The 21,196-nt window shown below is 52.2% G+C and overlaps 2 protein-coding genes across 26 annotated transcripts in view; one reads left to right on the top strand and one right to left on the bottom strand.

The window, feature by feature from the left end:
- The window catches only part of LOC120098222 (uncharacterized), a 702,255-nt gene that overhangs the window by 270,771 nt on the left and 410,288 nt on the right, over positions 1-21,196 (top strand). The window lies entirely within an intron of this gene.
- Bin1 (bridging integrator 1) overlaps positions 1-21,196 on the bottom strand; it is a 58,622-nt gene that overhangs the window by 9,268 nt on the left and 28,158 nt on the right. For 5 of the 24 annotated variants that reach the window (XM_006254497.3, XM_063277071.1, XM_006254503.3 and 2 more), the window contains exons 2-11: positions 20,225-20,305; positions 14,113-14,167; positions 13,883-13,977; positions 13,381-13,476; positions 12,306-12,413; positions 6,697-6,782; positions 6,477-6,552; positions 4,826-4,908; positions 1,748-1,895; positions 421-549 (exon numbers count right to left, since the gene is read on the bottom strand). In XM_006254497.3, coding sequence (XP_006254559.1) covers positions 421-549; positions 1,748-1,895; positions 4,826-4,908; positions 6,477-6,552; positions 6,697-6,782; positions 12,306-12,413; positions 13,381-13,476; positions 13,883-13,977; positions 14,113-14,167; positions 20,225-20,305 — 957 coding nt within the window. Of the gene's footprint in view, positions 1-420; positions 550-1,747; positions 1,896-3,396; positions 3,442-4,825; positions 4,909-6,476; positions 6,553-6,696; positions 6,783-11,601; positions 11,695-12,305; positions 12,414-13,380; positions 13,477-13,882; positions 13,978-14,112; positions 14,168-20,224; positions 20,306-21,196 lie in introns of all 24 variants that reach the window. The other 19 variants (XM_039096550.2, XM_017600830.3, XM_063277073.1 and 16 more) reach the window with 7 other exon arrangements.

Here is a 21,196-nt window from a genome sequence, read left to right as displayed (position 1 = left end):
TCTGTGAGTCCTTCCCAGGCAAACGTCACCTGCACAGGGAAACATCCCATGGCTGCCCACCCACTCCATGTCCCCCATTATAGCAACAACCACTGCCATTGGTCAACCCTACCAGGAAACGAGGAGGATGACCTGTCACAATCACCTGTCCCTTATCTAGCCATGGTGCATGCTCTGATGGGGGGGGGATGGTGGGGTGGGGATGATGATGGGGATGATGGTGATGATGATGATGATGACGATGGAAAGAGGAGATGGATGGATCAAAGATGGCGGCTCCAGCCCGTCTCTCCAGCCAAATTCTTGGCTCTTGAGAGAAGCTCAGAGTTTCAGGGTGGAAGATGAAAGGCCATGCATGCTCTGAGAGGAAGAGTGATAGTAAGGGAGAGAGAAGGCTGGGCCGCGGTGGACACGGCTGACCTGGGAGGGGGTGGTCACGCTGATCTCAGGGACAAATGCGTCATCAAAAAGGCTGAGAATCTGCTCCTGCTTCATCTCCTTGGATGGGGTGTGTTTGGGAGGCGGAGGGACCGGTGGGCCTTTCCGGAGCTGTGGGCCAGCGAGGGGGAAGCGTGGGAGGCGAGGGAGACAGAGACAAAGCCATGGTTAAGTTAGTCGCTCCCACCCAGGCCACTCGGGAGAACAAATGACACCAAGATGACAGGTCGCCCCAAGGGAGACTCCAAGACAGGCAGTCCAGAACCACTGTGCAAAAGAGAAGGAGGAAGAGGAAGTGGATAGAGGCAGAGAAGGCAAACAGAGGGTCTGACCCCTGATATGCTCCCATAGCCCGCTGGGGGACGTCTTCCCTGACTAGGAAGGGGCTTGGAGTTAAAGGTCAACTCCCTGCTAATCTCTACCCTCCCACAGGCCTTCCTTCTGCCTCCCTAGGCTGCGACTTCCTGAAAGGAGCCCCAGTTCAGGCTCAGACTGCCCCAAGAGAAGTCAGCCTGAGCTTGGTCCCCACGAGGACCACACATAAGCAGACAAGGTGAAGGAAGGCCTTAACCTTGGTTTCTATCCACTTGCCCCGGGGCAGTCAAAAAGAGCCAGTGAACGGAAGTGAGGCCGGCACTGGCCTGGGATCCGACCTCACCAATGGCAGCACATTGCTCAGATGTGGGCTCTTACTGCTGCTCTCAGCAGGCATCGCTGACCTCATTTCCCAGGAACAGAAGCTCGCTCCTTTCAACCTTACCCAGCTGCAGCTCCCGAGACCTCTGCCGGAACCCAGAGGGCTTGAAGGAATGGGACAGGACGGAGAGGACTGAGGCCATTTGCCTAGGCTGCCCCCACCCTTTCCTCACTGAGACCATACTCTTTCTGTTCCTTTGATGCCTGTGAGTCCACCTGATAGGTTTCTTCCCGCAGGCCCTACCAGAGAAAAGGCTTGAGATCTGGAGTCTGGAGAGAGACGGGATACTCAGGGTCTGATACCCAGAGCAACTGTCTGGGGAGAAAAGGTGCCAAGTCAAGGAAACAGGACAGAGAATCAGGGAGACACGACAGGGGAAGTCCTGCACTTCTATGGATGGGAACATTTACAAATACCATTGTGAAGTAGACCAGGGCCACCAAGTTCAGGGTAGCCTGTGCAGACTGAGGTCAGAACTGGTCCTCTGTGGAGCAGAGCCTTAGGCTGGAACCCCGTTCAGACCCAGGCAGGAAATGATGGAGAGAGAGGCTAACAGCAAAAAAAAAAAGTAAGAGAAGAAAACCAGGACATAGAGATAACAGCTGTGCCTACCTGAGATGGGGACTTGGGGATGGTAGCCCCAGGCGATGCCCCACTGGCCGGCTCTGGCTCATGGTTCACTCTGATCTCAGGGGTAGCAGCAGGGGAACCATCTGGAGGAGGTGAAGGGCTCTTGTTCCCTTTTTCAGGGGCGCTGTCACTATAGAAGATGGACAAACAGAGAGTGACATCAGCAGGACAAAGAACCAGGAAAGGCATGAAACAGTCTATGAACACCTGGTGGGTGCCCACAGAGAGTTACGTACGTGTGTGTGTGTGTGTGTGTGTGTGTGTGTGTGTGTGTACCGCATGGATCCACATGTAGAGCTGTGTGTGCATGTGTGTGCTCCATGGAGCCACATGAGGACACGTGTGTACGTGTGTGAGGCCCACGTGCAAAGTTGTATGCATGTGAGAGCACGATGACCCCATGTGTAAACCCGTGTGTACATGTGTGAGCCCCATGGACACACATGTAAAAAAATAGTGTGCTGAAGCATGTGTCCTATGGATATACATATTAGTATGAGTATGTCTATAAATCCACATATGAAACCTAAGTGTGCATGTGAGCCCTTCTGAATCCCGTTATGGAACCGTGTGCATGGACAGGGTAGACGTGTGTGGACCAGGACATGTTCCTGTGGTTCACAGGAGGCTTGCCTTGGAAGCAGGGATGCACCAGCGAGAACCAGTCTCCTCCCCGCCTGGGCCTCATAGCACAAGCAAGCCAGACATCCTAGAGGTAAAGTGAGTCTCTTTTGTCAGACAGCAGCCTGGTCACTCAGCCTACTCCCTAGCCTGCTTGGCCGAGCTCTGCACCATCTCCCCGCCTGTCCCTTCCCTAACTGTGCAGATTTGACCACAACCCACGAGCCCTCTCGACCAATACACTTTTCTTCCCGTGGTTCCTAGGCTTAGTGCACACCCTGGAGGAACATCCCCAGGCAAAGCTGGTATGGATGGACTGGCCGATTCACCGCAGAGGTGACAGATGCTGCCAAGTCCTGAGCAGCAAAGTCTACTTGGAGAGGGATGCACTGGATACGCAGGGGCTGGGGATCCATCGGTGCGTGCAAAAGGCAGCAGTCAACAGCTATCGTAGGCTTACTTAATTTAAATAAATTAACACTACCAGCTCGGCTTCCAGGATCACAATGGACACATTTCAGATGCTCAAGGGCCAGTGAAGCAACCAGCTACGGTGCTGACGTGTGAAGATCTACAATGTTCTAGAAAGACCACTAGAACTGGCACCCCATATGCCTGGTCTGGGGCAGTCTTGTTTGATGGGGGTACACTTGCCTCCCTAAAGAATGCATAGCAATGTAAAATACAGTATACATGGGGGATGTTCTTTAGCAGTGTGGCTCCTGGTCTCTGCTCAGTACTCATTCCACCCGTGGGTGGTCAGCAGCAACCCAGGGCTGACTTTCGGGTGTGCGAAAAACAGGGCTACATTAACCATCAAACAACCTGCCCGGTAACTTCAACCTCCCTAGTATCCCAAGTCCACCATGCCCTCCTGACACTTGTCCCCAAGCAACAGGACACACGGGCAGGTTAGAGGTTAGTGGGCCCTTCAACAGGGCGCAGTCACAAGGCGCATGCGCAGTCAGGGCGGGGCCCGGAGGCCCGTGGCACTGCACTCAAGGCGGTACCTGTTCTTCTTTCTGCGCAGCCGTGAGAACAGTTTAGTTTTCTTTCTGTGGGGATGGTGGGGTGTGGATGCTTCATTTGGAGGATGAGCCAGGGGAACTTAGCCTTCCTCTGCCACCTTCTTCCTTCCTTCCTGCTTAGGGGCTGCTAACAAATGGCCGCTACCTGTCCTTAGTCTGCCTGCCCTTCAGCCTGTCTCAGACCTTTTCCACCCAGCCCGTCCTGCACCTTCCTACACTAACCTCAGCCTGCGTGTCCTCTACCTGTTCTCAGCCTTCCTCTCTCTGTTGCTCCCCCGGGATTTTCCTCTTACCTGCTGCCTGCCCTGATGTCTCCAGCCTTTACCTTTATGTCTTCTAGTCTCCCCTCCCAGGACCTCCCTCTGCCCTCAATCTGCACCCCCATGTCCCTGTCTGTCCTGTGTCCCTGCCTGCCAACTATAGTTGCCAAAAGATCTTAGAAGGCTATAGGAGGCCAGGGCGGGGCAAAATGGTCAACTTTAGTGCAGAGTAAGGTCAAGAACCTACTGATCCTGCCTAGACCTGACAATATTTCCAACTGGGCAAGGTCTTTCTAAAGTGACCACAGACAGACTAGCCTCATTTCCCCTTCCCTTCCCCCATGCCTCCCAGAACACCTGCAGGCTGCTCTCTGTCCATCCCACATTTCATTTTCAGAGGAGGGAAAGGAATAAGACTGTTTGTTGAAACAATCCAAAGTTCTGGGCTGCAGACCAGTTACCCAAGAAGCAGAGACTTTGCAGAGCAATGGAACGACGCTTACAGTGCTTTCTACATGTGTGCACAGCGTGCACACACTCAAACTTACACAAATATACACAACTGATACCACATATTCCAACTCTTATCCACACACAGAGGGGGGCGGGGAGGAAAGGAGAGGGACGGACAGAGGGAGGGAGGGAGGGAGGGAGGGAGGGAGGGAGGGAGGGAGGGAGGGAGGGAGGAAAAGGGTGCAATCTCAGACTCCAGATTGTTTCTATTCCTTCCCCTCATGATCTCCCTCAGGTGACAGGATGTCCTGCACCTGCCCAGGAAAGGCAGCAAAGGACAAAGTACCAAGACACTGCCACCATTCTTGGACCCTACCTTGAGCAAGAGGCAGGAAGTCCTGCATGCCAGGAGCCACATCCTTGTGTCAACAATGGAGCCTGTCTCCATCTTGCCCTCTACCCTACAAAGACTCGGGGATCTACAGGCTACCCAGCCACATTCCTTTCTCCACAGAACAGGACTAAAGACTCTGTTTCCCTGATGCCAGGAGGCAGATCCCAGAGGATTTCCAGAGGCCCAAGGCCAACCCACAGAGACCGAGAAGGACAAGGAGGGGTCTCCAGAAGAAGCTGCCTCTGTGGGGCTGACCATTAAGTCACAGGGCCCCACTGACCTCGCCCTCCCTGCCTTAACCCACCTGGGCTGGGCCTTGACTGTGAAGGTGTTGCTCCCGTGTTGCTTCTCTAGGCTGACCAGGACATCATTGAGGTTCTGATTGAGCTGCAGGAGGAAGAGTGAAGAGAAACAGGCTTGGACGAGTACACCTTCTGCAGGAATAGCTTCTCACTCCTTCCCCTGCCTCTGCCAGGACCAATCTCCCTCACTCCACCGATGGAAGATGATAGCAGCACAATGAACCCAGAAAACCAACTGATGGCAAAGAAACCAGGGGATGTGAGCTGTAATGCTCACAGCTTCTGTCTCTGGGGGCCATCCTGAATGCCACACAAGCGTCTATTGTTTCAGGGGAGGGGAAAGTAGAATACTGGTCTAACCTATGCAAAACCTTTGTCTGAACCAAAGGCTTTACATATTAGGCAAGTATTTTTATTGGTGGAACCTAGAGGTCTGTTCATACATTTCACGTCCCCACGTCCCCAGCTCTTTTTGCTTTAGTTTGAGACAATCTCTCAGTAAACTGCCCTGGCCTCAGCCTTGAAATTATCTTACCTTTGTCTTCCTGCTTGCTGGATTTCAGGCATATGGCACATCAACATTTTATTTCTGAAACCTCATTTTTGAAGATTGCAGGATTCAATGTTAATCCTGGTTATTAAGGCCATTGTGCCAAGAAGCCGCCAAACCTAACTACGGCCTCCAGAAATTCCTCAAAAGCGCAACGTGACAGAAAAGCCGTTCCGTGCAGACTGTGGGGGCTCATTGCAGAAAACACTTGTCATTTTACTTAGGCCACTAGGAAGCACGGAGATGAATTTTTCTCCTACTTATACAAAATTCTGCCTTTGGTACCTTGAACTAATTTTGCATAAAGGTGTCCATCCCTAAGTCCTTTCCTACCTGTTTGATTTTTTTTTCAATTTACATATTTCCCATTGGGGGAACAGCTCTGTAGAGCTGAGGCTCTCCTTCCACTGTTATTTAAGTTCCAGGAACTAAGCCTGAAGCCCTGACCGGGCTTGTGTGGCACCGTTCCCATCTCGACAGTCTCTCCTCAGATCTTTAAGAAGGGAGAGGAAAAACAGGAAGGAAAGAGAGGCCTTAAACGCGAGGGTTGTAGACAGGAAAAGGCCCTAAACCAGTTCTTTCTCTTCATCCCCAAAGCCTGGAATCATCGTTTACTTCATTGCTCTGGGTCCAAGGGACAAAGTCGGAGCAGGCACCCTATGGGGTGGGGGAGCTGTCACACCAGGCGTCTCCAGCCGCCATGCAGCAGTTTCCATTCTAATACAGCACAAACGTGTGAGCTTATCACGCCTCCTATGCCAGATCTGAGAAGAGAGACATCCTGCTTCCCCACCTTTAGAAACACAGGACACTGTTTTTTAATTAAGAAAATTCTGGTAACTTATTTATTATTTTCCTTCAGATTGAGGAAAATACTCATCACCATTTCTAGGCCCGAGCACTCGGGGTTGCCTGAGGGGACGATCATAGTCTGAGGAGGAGCTGATCACAATTCCCAGTACAGGCCTTGGTATAGCAGGCTGGGGCTGGACTGGACCACCCGCAGCTGCCCCAGGTAGAAAAGTTGGCATGGCCACCAGAGTACCCAAGCTCCCCATCCCTGCCTCACTGACCCTCTGCACTGTCCGGTCACCCTGGCCTACCTTACTCATCTCTTTATGGAAGTTTTCCTCCAGACCCGCGATGCTCTGGAACGTGTTGACATAGAAACCCACACGGCTGCCAGAGGGAGAGGAGGGGACGTGGTGAGAACCACATGCGACCGACCGCATGCTGCATCCTCAGAGACACAGAGCCCTGAAGTGAGTCGGTAGACACAGGGCCAGGCTGGCCGCCAGGTATCTAGACCCCTCCTGACTTCACCTGTTCCACAGGGATGGCAGCTCCTCCTGCAGGTCCACATTCATCTCCTCGAACACCTTCTGGGCTTTGATGAGCTCCTCTTCTGCCTGGGATGGAGAGGCAGTGGGGGACGTTAGAATCTGGGTGCAACTCTGCCCTAGGGAGAAGCGCCAGACCTACCCCCAGAGCCGTTCCCTCTCCAGCCTGGATGTAGGCCCCAGGGCCTGAACAGGATAGAGGCTAGACTGGATGTGGATCCCCACCCAGAACTTCCCACCGGAGCCCTAGAGGACACTCTGGAAATGGGAGGGTTGAGCTGCCATTACAAAAAGAGGGTTTCTCCAGGAGGCTGGAGACAAGGGCTGGGGAGATGGTTCCGTTGAAAAAGTGCTTTCGGGATAAGCAGGAGGACCTGAGTTTGATCCCCAGCAACCACGTGAGAAGCCAGGTGTGGTGAAACACCCTAGAAATCCCAGTTCTGGGGAGGTGCACACAGGAAGATCCCCGGAGCTCACTGGCCAACCAAACTAAACCAATGTGCCTCGGATCCCAAGGAGAGATCCTGCCTCCAAATAGTAATTCAGACAACTTCTCAGGGACAATACTTGACTCTTAGCCTAAACACACATAGAAATACAAGCGGGGGAGGGGGGCTTGAAATCAAACAACCTAGAGAGCACAGAGGCAGACTCCAGACTCAGGCAAACCCTTCCTGTTTCCACATCAACTCCCTTGAGCCAAGCATCAGCCCTGAGATTCAGCTAGCCTGTTACTGCTTTCTATGACCCTTTCAGAAGGTTCCTGCTGTCTCTCTGAGGGCCACAGCCTGCTTCCCTTTAGTGTCTAGTTTCTCATTACTTTCATGAGAAAGTTTTTCCCATGAATCCCTCTCCTATGATCTGTCCCAACCAAGGATCAGTGGCAGTGGGTCAGCACCTCTAAGCTGAGGCAGGGAGGACTGAACATGGTGCTCATGTCTGGTGCCCATGACTTCCTACATCTCTTACTCTACCAAGAGGCACTAGACCCCTGCACCAAGCAGAGTGTGAGTCACACAGACAGGGTTGACTCACAACCCAGGCTCCTTGGGGCATCAGGCTCAGGGAGAATGTGAGGCCTGCAGCTTGCCATTCTAAGACTAGTGTTGGGACCACAGCTGGGCAGAGCACCTCTCAGACAAAAGTACCTTTTTCCCCTCCCAGGCCAAGCTGGACACTTCATCCAGTTTAAGGACCAGCCCTCTGAGCACCCAGCCCTGGTGTGCCCCAACCTGGAGCCTGGATGGGATAAGCGAAGGAACCACTGTAGCATCTGACCAGGTAACACATGGGCTCCCGAGGAGCCTTTTTAGCGTCTAATTTCAAAATGGAGGGCGGGGAGACAAAAAACAGTAACTTTAAATTTGGGGCCAGGGGCAGAGATGTTTTAATGGTTAGGTTGAAGTGTGCTTCCTACCCATCCAAAGGACCCAGATTCAGTTCTAGCACCTACATCGGGAAGGTCACAATCCCTTCTAATTCCAGTTTCAGGTGATCTGACTAACCTCTTCTAACCTCTGAGGGTACCCTCCCAAAGATGACAGACAGACAGAGACACACAGACACACACACAGACACACACATTGACAGACAGACACACAAACACACAGACACACACACTGACAGACACATACACACAGACACACACACAGACACACACGCACAGACACACACGCACAGACACATACACACACATACAGATACACACACAGACACACATACATAGACACAGACACACATACACACACACACACGCACACACACACACACACACACACACACACACACACACACACAGAGCAGGGTCTAGCAGTGTGTGTTGTCCCAGCAAAGAGACACTTGAATCTGACAGGCCCACTAGCCAGTCAGCCCAGCCTATTTGGTGAGTCTTGGGCCAGTGAGAAAACCTGTCTCATGTGGCACAGAAACTCTCAGCCAGGAAAGGCACAGAAGCCAACACCTGAACCCAATCCCTGAGGCCCATGTACAGGTAGAAGACAAAATGGCTCCACGGAGTTTTGCATTTGAACTTTAAATCTAAAGTGGTTCTCGGGGTTGTACAGGTAGAAGACAAAATGGCTCCACGGAGTTTTGCATTTGAACTTTAAATCTAAAGTGGTTCTCGGGGTTCCAAGAGAAGTCCTTATGGTGCGTAGTTAGGTTAAGGGGTGCTTCCTGCCCACCCAGAGTCTCGAGAGCTGTCTTCCCAGCCTCATCTTTAAGGCTTTTGTTTGATCCTTTTTCTGTTTTTTAATTTCATTCTAAACTGAACTCCATATATACATGCCCCTACACAGTAAATAACAACAATAATTGAAGTAGATGGTACCTGCACTGGATAGTTTTATGTCAAACTAACATGCTAACTAGGGTTATCTGAAAGGAGGGAACCTCGGTTGGGAAAATCATTTTATGAGATTGAGCTGTAAGCAAGCCCATTGGGCATTTCCTTAATTAGTGATTGATGGGGAAGAGCCCAGCCCATGGCGAGGGGTTTCATCCCTGGGCTGGTCGTCCTGGATTCTATACAAAAGCAGGCTGAGCAAGCTATGAGGAGCAAGCCAGTCAACAGCACACCTTCACCGGCATCTGTGTCAGCTCCTGCCTCCAGGTTCCTGCCCTGTCTGAGCTCCTGTCCTGACTTTCTCCAATGATGAACAGCAATGTGGAAGTGTAAGTCAAATAAAGCCTTTCCTCACTGACCTGCTGTGTCATCGAAGCAACAGAAACCCTAAGACAGTGCCTGAGGAACAACTCCCGAAGTCTGAGGCTGTCCTCTGACCAACACACACTCACACACACTTAAAGATGAACTAGGAGGGTGGCATAAAGACAAATGGTTCCCTTTGGTGAGACCAAAGCCGGGAGCCTCTCAGTACGGATAGGTCCAGGGCCCCAACAACATAGAACAAGGGTGGGTCCACTTTAAATTCCTCGAAGTCAGGGCCTGAGTCCTTTGATATGTGCCTCATACCCTGGCCTTTTAGGAAACACTTAGACAGCGACTATGCACACCATACCACAAATACCGCACCTTAGGAAGCACTCAGAAGTGACAGAGCAGGGGAGAGCCGTGGGTAAAACAGGAGGCCTCCCAGCCCCCATCCCCCTCTCCGTTCTGAGACAAAGAGCTGACTAGAGAATCTGGACCTGCCTCGCAGGCAAGCCCAAGAGGCTGGAGCAAGTCTGAAGAGCTCCCAGGACCAGCCAGGGCTGGAGGAAAGCCAGTTAGTTCTACATGCATAGCCAGCAGAGGATACACTGTCCCTTAAAGTCAAGCCTTCCCTCAGGGTGGATTAGGGTCCCAAGTTGAAGTTCACAGCTTACTACTGTTGCCTACTGGGAACAAAGGCGGTATTAAGTTATCCGGTTTTCCAGCTAGGCACTAGGAGGGGAGGAACACAAGGGGGCGATGTCCTATGGAAAAGGTGAAACAGCCTAGCATCTGAAAAGGTGACCCTGTGGTTCAGCCTCCCCTGCTACTCCCCCACAGTGAAGCAAGGATCCTTCCCAGCTGGACCCCCAACCCACACCTATCTCAGAAGCCCTAAAGCATCCACCATGCAGGCCCCGTCCCAGAGACTAATGTGTCCCAGGGGCCTCTCCAACTCATTCAAAGTACTACACTCTGTGGGGGAAGGAACACCAAACGCAACCCAGGCTCCAGCTCTGTTCCCTCTCAGCCACACATGTGTCCTCATATTTCTCCTGCTCTACCCACCCAAGGCTGAGTGGGCATTTTCCAGACCTGTAAGTCCACACCCACAGGCTCTGAATAATCAATCGCCCTCAGTGCCCCCAAAGTAGCCCCAAGTCTTGGCCCTCAAGAAATTAGGCAGTGGGTTCACAACAAGAAATTAGGCAGCTAGCCTTGTCAGTTCCTCCTTCCCCATCCTGCACATTTGATACGTGCGGTTGGAGATGATGAAATCTATCGGGAGGTGGCCCCGGAAAAATGGGGCACTGTCCAGGAGAAATCTGACCTCTTCCTGGGTCAAGTCTTGGCTACCAGCCTCATCCCCACTACAAAGGGTTTCCTGAGTCTCAAGCAAGGTTGGAAGAAAAACAAAAAAAAAAATATGGTTCAAATGACCTTGATCTACCTGCCTCATCTCTAGCAGACCCCAGCCAAACTTTGATCAGTTCCAGGTTCAGGACACCAAGAAGACTGTAGGATCCCCTGGCAGGGGTGGTGTGGCCCAGTGTTTGGTAGAAAGTCTTTTACAACATTTGTCCTTCATGTCACCTCCGAAGGATGACCTCTCTGGACCCAGGTCTCCCTGATAGGTCTTAGCATCCCAGCCAGAATACAGAGGCTTCCCAGAGTCTCCTCTGGTGGAGGACCCAGGTTCCGAGTCCTGTCTAGCAAGGACCACCTTCATGGAGCCCAGACCAAGGACCAGGTAAACTACCCCAGGGCTTGAGTTAAAAGGCCCACTCAGCTACAGTCTGCTCTGGGACCCTGGGAGTAGGTGTGCCATTGGGAGCAGATATGCTTCTTCAAAATAATTTTGGAGCTTCTGAACAGCTAGAGGAACAGGGCAGGAGCCCCAGAGATAGTGGGATGCTCCAAGGTGTTCCTGGAACAGGCTGCCAGTCATCTACAAGGAGCACAGATCTGGGTAGGTGCCCAGGTCAGCCACAACTTCTAGATGCTTGGTCATGTGTCTCCTCTAAAATAGGAGTCTCAAAGGAATCTAAAAGCCCCACCAAACCTCACCCCATGCCACACGCCTCCAGCTCAGGCTCTGGCCCTGCCTGCCTCCAAACCCCAGAAAGAAGATAGGCCCTCCCTGTGGAGCTTTCGGAGACTGGGCAGAGAGACACCCAGGAGAGGACAACAGACCAGAAGGCGCTAGCACGTGCAAGGTTAGAAGCCAGTTATCACCTGATTTCGGAGCAGGTTAGTTTGAGCTACAAGATGAGCCTGTAGTTTGCCTTGGCACCACTGGGGGGCGGCTTTCTCAAGCAGCGAGACAGGCTGGGGGAAGGAGGGAGGGAAGGAGAGGTCAAGGCAAAGGAGAATGGAGAGGCAGGAGGGAGGTAGGAGAAAAAAAACAGAGACATAGATAATTAAACACCAAGCCCACAATCCCATGCACAGACAGACAAGCCAGCCCCCATCTGGAGGCCGGCCTAGGGCAGGTCTAGCTTCTCCCCAACCCAACCCCCAAGGCTGAGAAAATGAGGGGACTTCCACCCAAGTGGGTATGGAGAGGGGCCGTTGAGCTGCGCAACTATGAGAAAAGTAGTCAGGGTAGAGGGGTTTAGCACACAGGGCTATGTGACCAGCCCACGGGCTTGTTCCAGCAAGACAAAGTCACATCGGATCCCATGACAGAATTCCACTCAGTGCATTGAGCAAGATAGTGCCACACCAGGGAAACCCAAGCTGGGTCTATTCTCGTTCTGGAAAACAGCCTCAGAGCAGGCAAAGGGCAGAAAGAGACCAGCAACAGCCCCCACCCGCCTGCCTAGGTACCCAGGGTCTTCGACTGTCTGGCACTGGGCTCAGCATCATCCCCACCCACGGCTGGGAAACTTGGACTAACCTCTCTTGGATTCCCTGACCCTGTCCCAGCCCTTCCTTACCTTGGCAATTTTGGCTTCATCCTTCTTTTTGGCGGTTTGAAGAGACTCATAGTGGTGCCGGGCGCTGTCGTAGTCCACCAGCTTCCGCCCCCGCTTGGCAATGCGTGACTAGGGAGCGAGCAGAAAGACGAGGGATCAGTGGGGCCTGATGCCAAGATCCCCGGGATGGGCCCAGAGAAAGCAGGCAAGAGAAACACAGCAGGCCTAAAGTGGCATATCTAGGTCCAGATTCCAATCTGGCAACAGAGCCTTCTGGAGGCAGGAAGCTCACCCTGCAGGGCACTCTGTCTTCTCTGTATCACCCACTTTCCTGACAATGGGGTTCGCCTGTCAGAACCCTCTAGCCAGGACCATATGAGCCAAACCTCTTCCTCAGCCAGGAAGAGCCACTCTTATCAGTGACTTTATATATCTGCACTGCCTATACGGAGATAGCCCTGCTAAACATCCCAGGTTCCTTAGACTCCTGACCATCCTTGGGCACAGCACCCAGAGCAGAGACGTTAGCATACAAGGCTCCAAGCACAGATTCAGTTCCAGCCAAAGCAGCCAGGTTTCTAAACATTGGAAAATATAAACACACCCACACAGCCAACGGGCAACACACACCCTACCACACACAGTACAAATGCAGGGAGGGACCTTTGGTTTACGTGTGCTTGGTCTTACACACATGCTCACACCTAAGGCCCTACCTGAGGTTAGATCAGTAGTAATGATTACTGGAAGGGAGAAGCTCGCCCATGCCACACTGCCCGAAAGCTGTGCAGGAGCGACAGGGATGCAGCTTTGGAAGCTGTCACTCGTGCTAGGGTAGGTATCACCCCAAGAAACTTCAACTAGACTTGGGTAAAATTTTTCTTCGGCGTGTCATCAGTGCCCTATATCTCCTGTAGGAGATACAGCCAGATAGTGGCTGGTCACAGACAGACAAACCGCCTGGCTGAGCAGATACCTGACCACAGGGCAGTCACCTCCAACCTGAGCCAGTCCTACATCATAGGGTTCTCCCAGACTCCAGCTCCTTCCACAAGCTCCAAGCCCAAGCAAGACAATGGGCCCAGACCTCTCTTACCTTGATATCAGGGAACTGGCCCAGGTAGGTATCCATGGTCAGCAGAGCCTGGTCCACCAGCTTCTGGTGATAGTCCATCCATAGCAGGTCATTGTTCTGAAACAGGAATGAGAGTGCTTTGTAGAGCTAAGCTGCACAGTCCACCTCTCTCATCCCAGAGCCCACCGCCTCGAAGCTCTATGGACTCTCAGTGTCTTGGTTTCCTGAGGCCGCAGTGTCCCTGGGATGACAGCAAGGTCCGAATACAGTACAGACTGACAGGGTGGGCAAGGGAGGCTGTGTGACTGACACTAACACACAGAAGCAACCATATCCACTTTCTCAAAGGCCAGTGTGACGAGTACCAGAAGCACAGCCTGCAGAAGAGGAAGGCAACTTGGCCAAGGCTACGTAGCATGTGAGTGCCAGAGACCTGGGGTACCTCGCATCGGAAGGCGAGAGACACTGCGGGGACAGGAGCTGACACCAAAAGGGCCCTGGAGGAGGGATGAAAGCCACTTACCTCTGCTATCTTGTTCGCTTCATCCCTGCCAGGCCACTCAGGCTCATACACCTCCTGGAGACACTCACTCAGCTTCTTGGAGGCTTCGTGCATGGCTGTGGGGTAGGGAGGAGGTACATGGGCTTCACATGCCATGCCCATCCAGCCATTACCACCGCAGATGTGGTCTAGCTGACCCACAGCTCACCCGCCTCAGCTCGACAGCCCCAAATCCTTACAGACAGGCGTACCTTTAACAGAAGCCAGGTAGGTCCGAAGATCCTTCTGCAGCCGGGTGCCCTCTGTCTGCCAGAAAAGCCAAGAACAAGTTCAGGTCCTGGGGACATCGGTCACCAACCCTCCCCTTCCTACTACGGATCAATCGCATGGCAAACCGGTCTTAGCTCTTGCCAACAGCCATCAACCTGTATTCCCCCTACAAGCTGGAACCTCAAAGAACAGCAGCTCTAGCCCTCTGGCTATTGTTACTGTCACTGTTACTCCATTCATTGGGAGCCCCACAGCCCCACCTGTCAGCCACCACTCAGTAGTGTAAGAATGGCTAGAAGACGAGACCCCAGCCCCATGACATCACTCCGGGGTGTTGCTGAATACTATACACACAGAGTACCCAAATGCAGCAGTACGGATCTTGGATGACAGTGAACTTGTGACAAATGGGCACAGAAACATGTCAGGTGGGTTCAAGGACAACCAGGCACGTTGTTCTTCAACTTTACGTGGCGCCCAGGAACAGACTCCCACAGTGCCAAAGTAAGGACAGAGAGCTCCTGTGAGTCTTCACAGGGACTACGGTGCTGATGGACAGAGGGTGGCAGACTCCAAGAAGAAAGGCCCAGAGTTAGCAGAGTACAGAAGTACAGAGGTATTGCCACAAACCCCAAGGCCCTGCAGCCCAGGGAAGGCTGAGAGAAGGAGCTAGCTGACTAGAAGTCTCCTGAGCCAGCAGAGTAGCAGATTCCCAGGGGCAGCAGAACCAGCAGAAAGGATGGAACCACAGGCTAGACCTCAAGTCCCTGTGAGAGAAACGGACCAGGAATGCTGAGGCCAGGGTACCAGGAGGGTTACAACAGGAGAGAGTCCTCAAACTACCCAAAGTGCTAAGCGGAAGGGAAAGAACAAACAAGTTTGAGGTTCGTGCAGTAAGCAAGTCAATTTACTTCCCTGAGCCCTGAGAATACAAAACAAACAATGACCCTGCCTGGCATACTACAAGTATTCCGGAACAGCTCAGACGACCCAGCAGGCCCCAGGCCTCCAGGCGTGGGTTTCATACTGGAGAGGGGTACGCAGCTGAGACTGGTTGTGTCTCAGGAAGGAACCGTCTTGGCCCCTCCCACTCTGGAGGAGGGGATAGAGACAGGCCCATGACATGGGCACAGGACACCTAGAGGGTGCAGCACTCTTGCCAGAAGATGATCTCTGCCCATATTGGTCCACCTCCAGGAAGGGCATTCAGGGACTGGCCACCTCCCTGGCTCAACCCAGCGTGCTCCACCCTCCATTGCCTAGCCCTCTTCCTCCGCTAGGCCCGGCACTTCTCCCCTGGTGCCCACGGCCCCGTATGCCATCTTCTCACCGTCACTGTCACCGCTTGACACGGGTGCTCTGAGGTCAGCAATGCGCTGAGCATCGTACAAAGCCTGGGAGATTCAGGGAGCACCTCCGAGTGGAGGGAGGGCTCAGGCTAGCCAGTAACCGGTAAAGATGGCTCCCAAGAAGAGCCTGAATGTACAGATCCATAAGCTCCCTCCGCAAGGTTACATAAACAGTAACAATGGCAGGGGGTGTGGGGGAGGGGACTCTCCAGCCGGCCACACTGCCTGCAAGTCAGGACACTCTAGGGGGTGCAGCTTTGGTGAGTCATAACCCACCCTGGGTGGGCTTCTCAGTACACAGCTGCCTTTGAGTCACCCGTGCGCGCTCCAACAAACTCACTACGCTAGACTTGGGTGGAATCCTTTTGTTGTTTTTCGTGTGTACTCGGCTTCACAGCCCAGGACCCCAGCAGCGGTGGTTTAAGAAAAGCACACAAAATAAACCAGAGAGAGTGAAAGGGACAAAATCTCTCTCTAAAACTCTCTCAGTTCCCCCCCTAGAGGACAGCTGTACTTTGAGGAAAATTGGAGGCCCGTCCTGGAACCCTGTCGGACACCCACACCCACACCCACACCCACACCCACACCCACACCCACACCCACACCCACACCCACACCCACACCCACGATGCTCAAGCCCTTTGCATGAAATGACAGAGAATACACATGGACCCCGCATGCATCCTCCTGTGCACTGTACACCATCTATCCCTGCATCGTTCATAATGCAGTGACATGAGCAGCTTACTGCATTGCTTTTGTTGGTATAATCTTGGTTGTTCTTGTTGCTGTTTCTATAAATATCTTCACTCTGCAGTCAGTTAAATCCTCAGACCAGCATCATGCAGATAAGGGAGGCTGACTGCCTAGTGTGTAGCCCTGGTCAGATGTAAGTCTGAACACCCAAGTTCAAGGCTCACTGGGAACAGATTAAATAAGGAAACAAAAGCCCGACTTAGAAGTGTTCCAAGACCGGATGCAGAGGCTTGCAGCACTGGACGGGCAGAATCCAGTACTCCAAAGCATCCACACTTGGACACCTTAAACCCTTCACTGTTGGGCTGGAGAGATGGCTCAGTGGTTAAGAGCGCTGGCTGCTCTTCCAGAGGTCCTGAGTTCAATTCCCAGCAAACACATGGTGGCTCACGACCATCTGTAGTGAGATCTGATGCCCTCTTCTGGTGTGTCTGAAGACAACTACAGTGTACTCATATATATTAAGTAAATAAATCTTTTTTGTTTTTAAAAAATCCTTCCCTGTTAGAGATGAAAATTAAAGTGTGCTCCTGGGGTAATGCTATTCTGTTGCCCAGTGCCATAGAACCTTCCAGACCCAGCTTCTCTTCCTGTTAAGCATCCCTCACCCTAGCCGTAACTTCAACCCCCTTCCTATGTCTTCCAACGCATGTGCCTGCCCTGTACCAAGGCTCCTTGAGCTTCCCAGACTCTGGGCTTTGAGCAGATAAACACCACTCAGTTGAGCAAGGGACTGCCCAGAACTGTCTTCCTTGGCACCTAACAGAATGGCTGAGCAATAACTCTCTAGAAGTTCCTGAGTTCCAGTCACAGGGCCATTAGAGCCCTGCTAGGGAAGAGTGTTCTAGGCCATTGCTCAGCTGGGCCCATGAATATTAGTAAGGGTCTAACACCTTAGACCAGAGGAGGCCGAGCCCAGCCAGCCTCCACACACCCATGCTAGGCCTTCCTCTGTTCAGTCCCACCCTAAGCCTGCAGACTCAGACTCCCATCTCTTAGTGGTTTTAGGGGACAGCTGGCTTCAGCTCCAGCTCTTGCTGCTAGGCATTCAGTGCCAGGGACAGCATTTTACTCTAAACAGCCAAGAGTAGGGCTTCCGCACCTCAGTGAGCCTTAGGACCCAGCAGTCTAGAGCAACCCTACAAATAAGAGGCCAGCCAGCCTGGAAGCCCATGATAGTTTCTAGAGAGCTGAATGGAGTATGTAGTACTGGACACTGAAAGCAACATGGATCCCTAGGATCCAAGTTAGGACACACATGAAACTATTTTGTGTGACTTTGAATAAAGTAATGCCTACAAGATATGAGATAACCACAGGCCAACTCTGATATGAGCCAAGCCTAAGGCAGTTCCTACATGTTAACGAATCAGCCCTAAGCTGTGAGCCTGGATGGCCCAGATCTCACACCCCCTGGAACAATACAGAAAAATTAGAACTTTGGAGGCAGCCCCAGGATTGTACTGCTGTGCTCCTGAGATGGCAACTCAAGCCTCTACACTGATCCCCACTAGCAAGGGGACTTCAAGACTGGCCACAGTGTGACTCTGGCTCCAGTAACCATCGAGTTTCCAACACCTTGGCTGCACCCGTCAGCCCTGGCCATTGCTCTCCAAGACAATATGAAACTTGCAACAGCACCACCCTCCCAGTCTGCCACAGCTGAAGGACCCAACAGCATGGGTCAAGCCTATTTCCAAAAAGTCCTCGCTGGAGATGAATTCCAGCCATAGCCTGCATTTTCTGCCCAACAGTTCACAACTCGGTGAGATGTCTGTTTAAATGAGACTACCATAACCTTTGTATAGTGTGGTGTTGTAAGGAATCTTTGTGTGAACAAAAAAGCATATCTGAAAGGCAAACCTGAGTCTTAAGTGCCAAGTGCCTCACAGCCTACCAGCTCTGCTCACAGCAGTCACTCAGGACAAGGCAGAAGTCAAGGGTGACCGTGACTACCTGTGACTGGCACCAACTGGGTCAGTAAAGAGCCATCCACCTGGGTTACCTGAGTAAGTAACAGCAGGCGACCTCTGCCTCCTCCAGAGGACACAGAAGGAGTAGGAGATCTAGTTCCACATCATCAGCCTTATACTAACAGAATTGTGTTCACCATGCTAAAGGCCCCAGCCAGAGCTGCAGGAGGAAATGGGGCTTCCTATACCCCTCTCTGATCCTATTTCTGTCGGCTGGCAAAGGACCAAGCTCACTACAGCTCCTGGATTCTCTCCCTTAAGAATAGAGAACAGTCCCCATACCCTGTCCACACCATACCACACCCCCAACCCTTTGCCAAGCCATCGCTCACACACACCAGGCTGGTCCAAACCTGTATAACCTCCAAGTGAAGGGCACTGTAATGCCAAAGACACCTCAAAACTACAGTCTCAAAACCACCCCTCACTCAGAAAAGGTCTCTGCTTCTATCCATGTGCTGGTGGTTCAGTTCCTCGTTCAGGAACACAAGAACTTAGAAATCCCAGCAGGTGCCCTCCAGGCCACGCCTATAAACACTATGGTTAGAACAGGAAGTGCCACTCTGCTGGCCCAGGCCACAGGGACCTCAGCTCCTGCCTCTGTGCTTTCCTGTCCTCCCCCTACCAGCCCAGTCTGCCTTAAAGAGACATGAGCAGCCCCACTCCAAGCTCGCAACACCTACCTCAGGGTTGGGTGAATTTAGAGGAAGTGAAACGGCCTAGAGCCCAAATCTCAATCTCTGAGCCCCCTAAACTCACCCCATGGCTTTTACTGCTCTTCACCCCAGTGTTTCACCTGACAATGAAGAAAACACCAGGAGCAAAGGGTTTAGTTCAGTTGGTAGAGAGCACAGAGCCCTGGGTTCCATCCCAAGCACTACGTAAACTGTGTGGTAGAGCAAGCCTGCAGGGCAGACAAGGCTACGCATGGCCCACAGAGTACAAAGGTAATGGCAGTCTCCAAAGGGGCCTCAGAGCTGCCCACAGCCTGAAGGAAACAGCTAAGGAGAGGACATGCCCTGCCTCACCAGAGACAGACTCAGAGGCTGAGGCTTCCTAATTTCTTGTTCGAGCTTACATTTCGCAGATGAAGAAGCTAAGGTAGAAGATGCCCCCTGTCAGGGGACATACTCATCTCCCATTACTGGCCGGAGGGACAAGTAGCCATGGTGGCTCCCACTCATGCCCTGGGGAACCTCTTGCATTAGATAGCTGTGGCAGGCCAGGGTGACTTGTCCTCAAGCGCTCTCCTGACATGCTTTCCCATTCTCTCCCTGATGCTCACCATCCTCTCCCAGCATGCTCTATGGCCTTCCCAGCATGCTCCAGCTTTCTCCCAGCATGCTGTCATGCCCAGATCCCAGCTCCAAGTCAATGAGACCCTTCCCCTGAGTCCCAGACCCGCCACAGAGGCTTCAATGGGTACCTTCAATGCTATCCAAGGCCCCTTATAAACTAGGAGTACCATGAAGCTGGAGTCTTACAGCCTGGCCCTTACCCCACCCTATTTTTAGTAGAGCCCTAACCTCATCTCCCATGCCCTGCCCCATTCTTTGTGACCTCGGATTCTCATGGGTCTATCCTGAAGAAGCCATAGGCTATGGCCCAGCTAGCTCAGCCTCCCTCCTGCTGCCTTGCCTTTCCCCAACTCTCAGCCAGGGGATGGTGAAGTCATCTCCATTTGGGATGCTCAGGATTTTCCCTTCAGAAAAGTCCTTCCTTGTATCTAACTGTGCCTCCACGCTGCCCACATAATTAAGCCTGAGATGTATCCTGATAAGGATGCCCCGGGAGTGTTTCCAGGCTTTAGATCCAGACGAGTGCAATCTGAATCTACTTCCAAAAAAAGCCTTGGTTAACTGACCCTTCGGCTCGGAGACTCACTGTGTGATCTACGAAAGGGTCCTCCACAACCTCGCCGACCCACACCATTCTCCCCTCTGAACTTTCCTACCCCACAACTATGGTTCTCTCCATCGCCTACCTGGCAAGTGCTGTTCCACACAAACACTCACCAGCTGCTTATTGAAATTCTGGACGCACTGTTCGAACTGCTCATCCTTCGTTTCATCCGCCTTCCCCAGTTTCTGCAGGACCTGCCGGCACAGAGAAGGAAGGATCATCAGCTTGAGAAGTCTGGTGGCAGGAACAAGGGTGCTCAGTCAGGAAGGGCTGGGACACAAGGATCATGAAGACTGCCCCTTGTGCTGTGGTCAGAATCTATGCTCGCACTCCCTGTGTTGGAAGGTTTATCCTAACAAGGCAGTGTGGGCAGGTAAAACCAATGGAAGGTAACCAGGCCAAGAGGGCTTTTTTGTCATGTGTGGAAAATGACGCCATTTTCAAGGGAGTAGGTCAATTCTTACAAGTGACATACTTGTGTGGTGCACCTCAATACCAACGCGTGATTGGTTCCAGGACTCTGACCCAATACCAAATCTCCCTGTGTAAAATTACATAGTATCCCATAGTGATGCACACACCCTCCCTTGTACATATCAATTTGGACAAGCATTTCTCCAACCACCTGCCAAAGGTCCATATGTTGAAGACTTGGTCACAAGACTTGGTGCCAATGGGATGTGGTAGGACATGGGAGAGACTTAAGTCATTGAGTACATGCCCTTGAAGGGATTACTGGGACCCCATGCCCTTCGCTTTCTCTCTTTTGCTTCCTATCTGCTACGAGATGAGAGACTTCTCCAACCGTGTGCACTTCCAAATATGACGTATGGCTCACACAGGGCCCAAAGGCAACAACAAGTCAAACCAACTAAGGATTTTAACCAAACAGACCTATCCTCTTTTGTTCTGATTTAGCTTGGGGTTTTTTTGAGACGTGCCTGTTATTTTAATTGGGAAACAATCTCTTCATACAATATATTCTAATCAGACTTTCCCCTCCCCCAACTCCTCCCAGAACCTCCCACCTTCCCTACCCACCAAATTTCACACGTTCTTTCTCTGTCTTTCAAAAACAAAACCAA

Source organism: Rattus norvegicus, chromosome 18, assembly GCF_036323735.1.
Source record: "Rattus norvegicus strain BN/NHsdMcwi chromosome 18, GRCr8, whole genome shotgun sequence".
NCBI classification, from domain to species: domain Eukaryota; kingdom Metazoa; phylum Chordata; class Mammalia; order Rodentia; family Muridae; genus Rattus; species Rattus norvegicus.
This window is presented reverse-complemented; position numbering and strand designations above follow the sequence as displayed.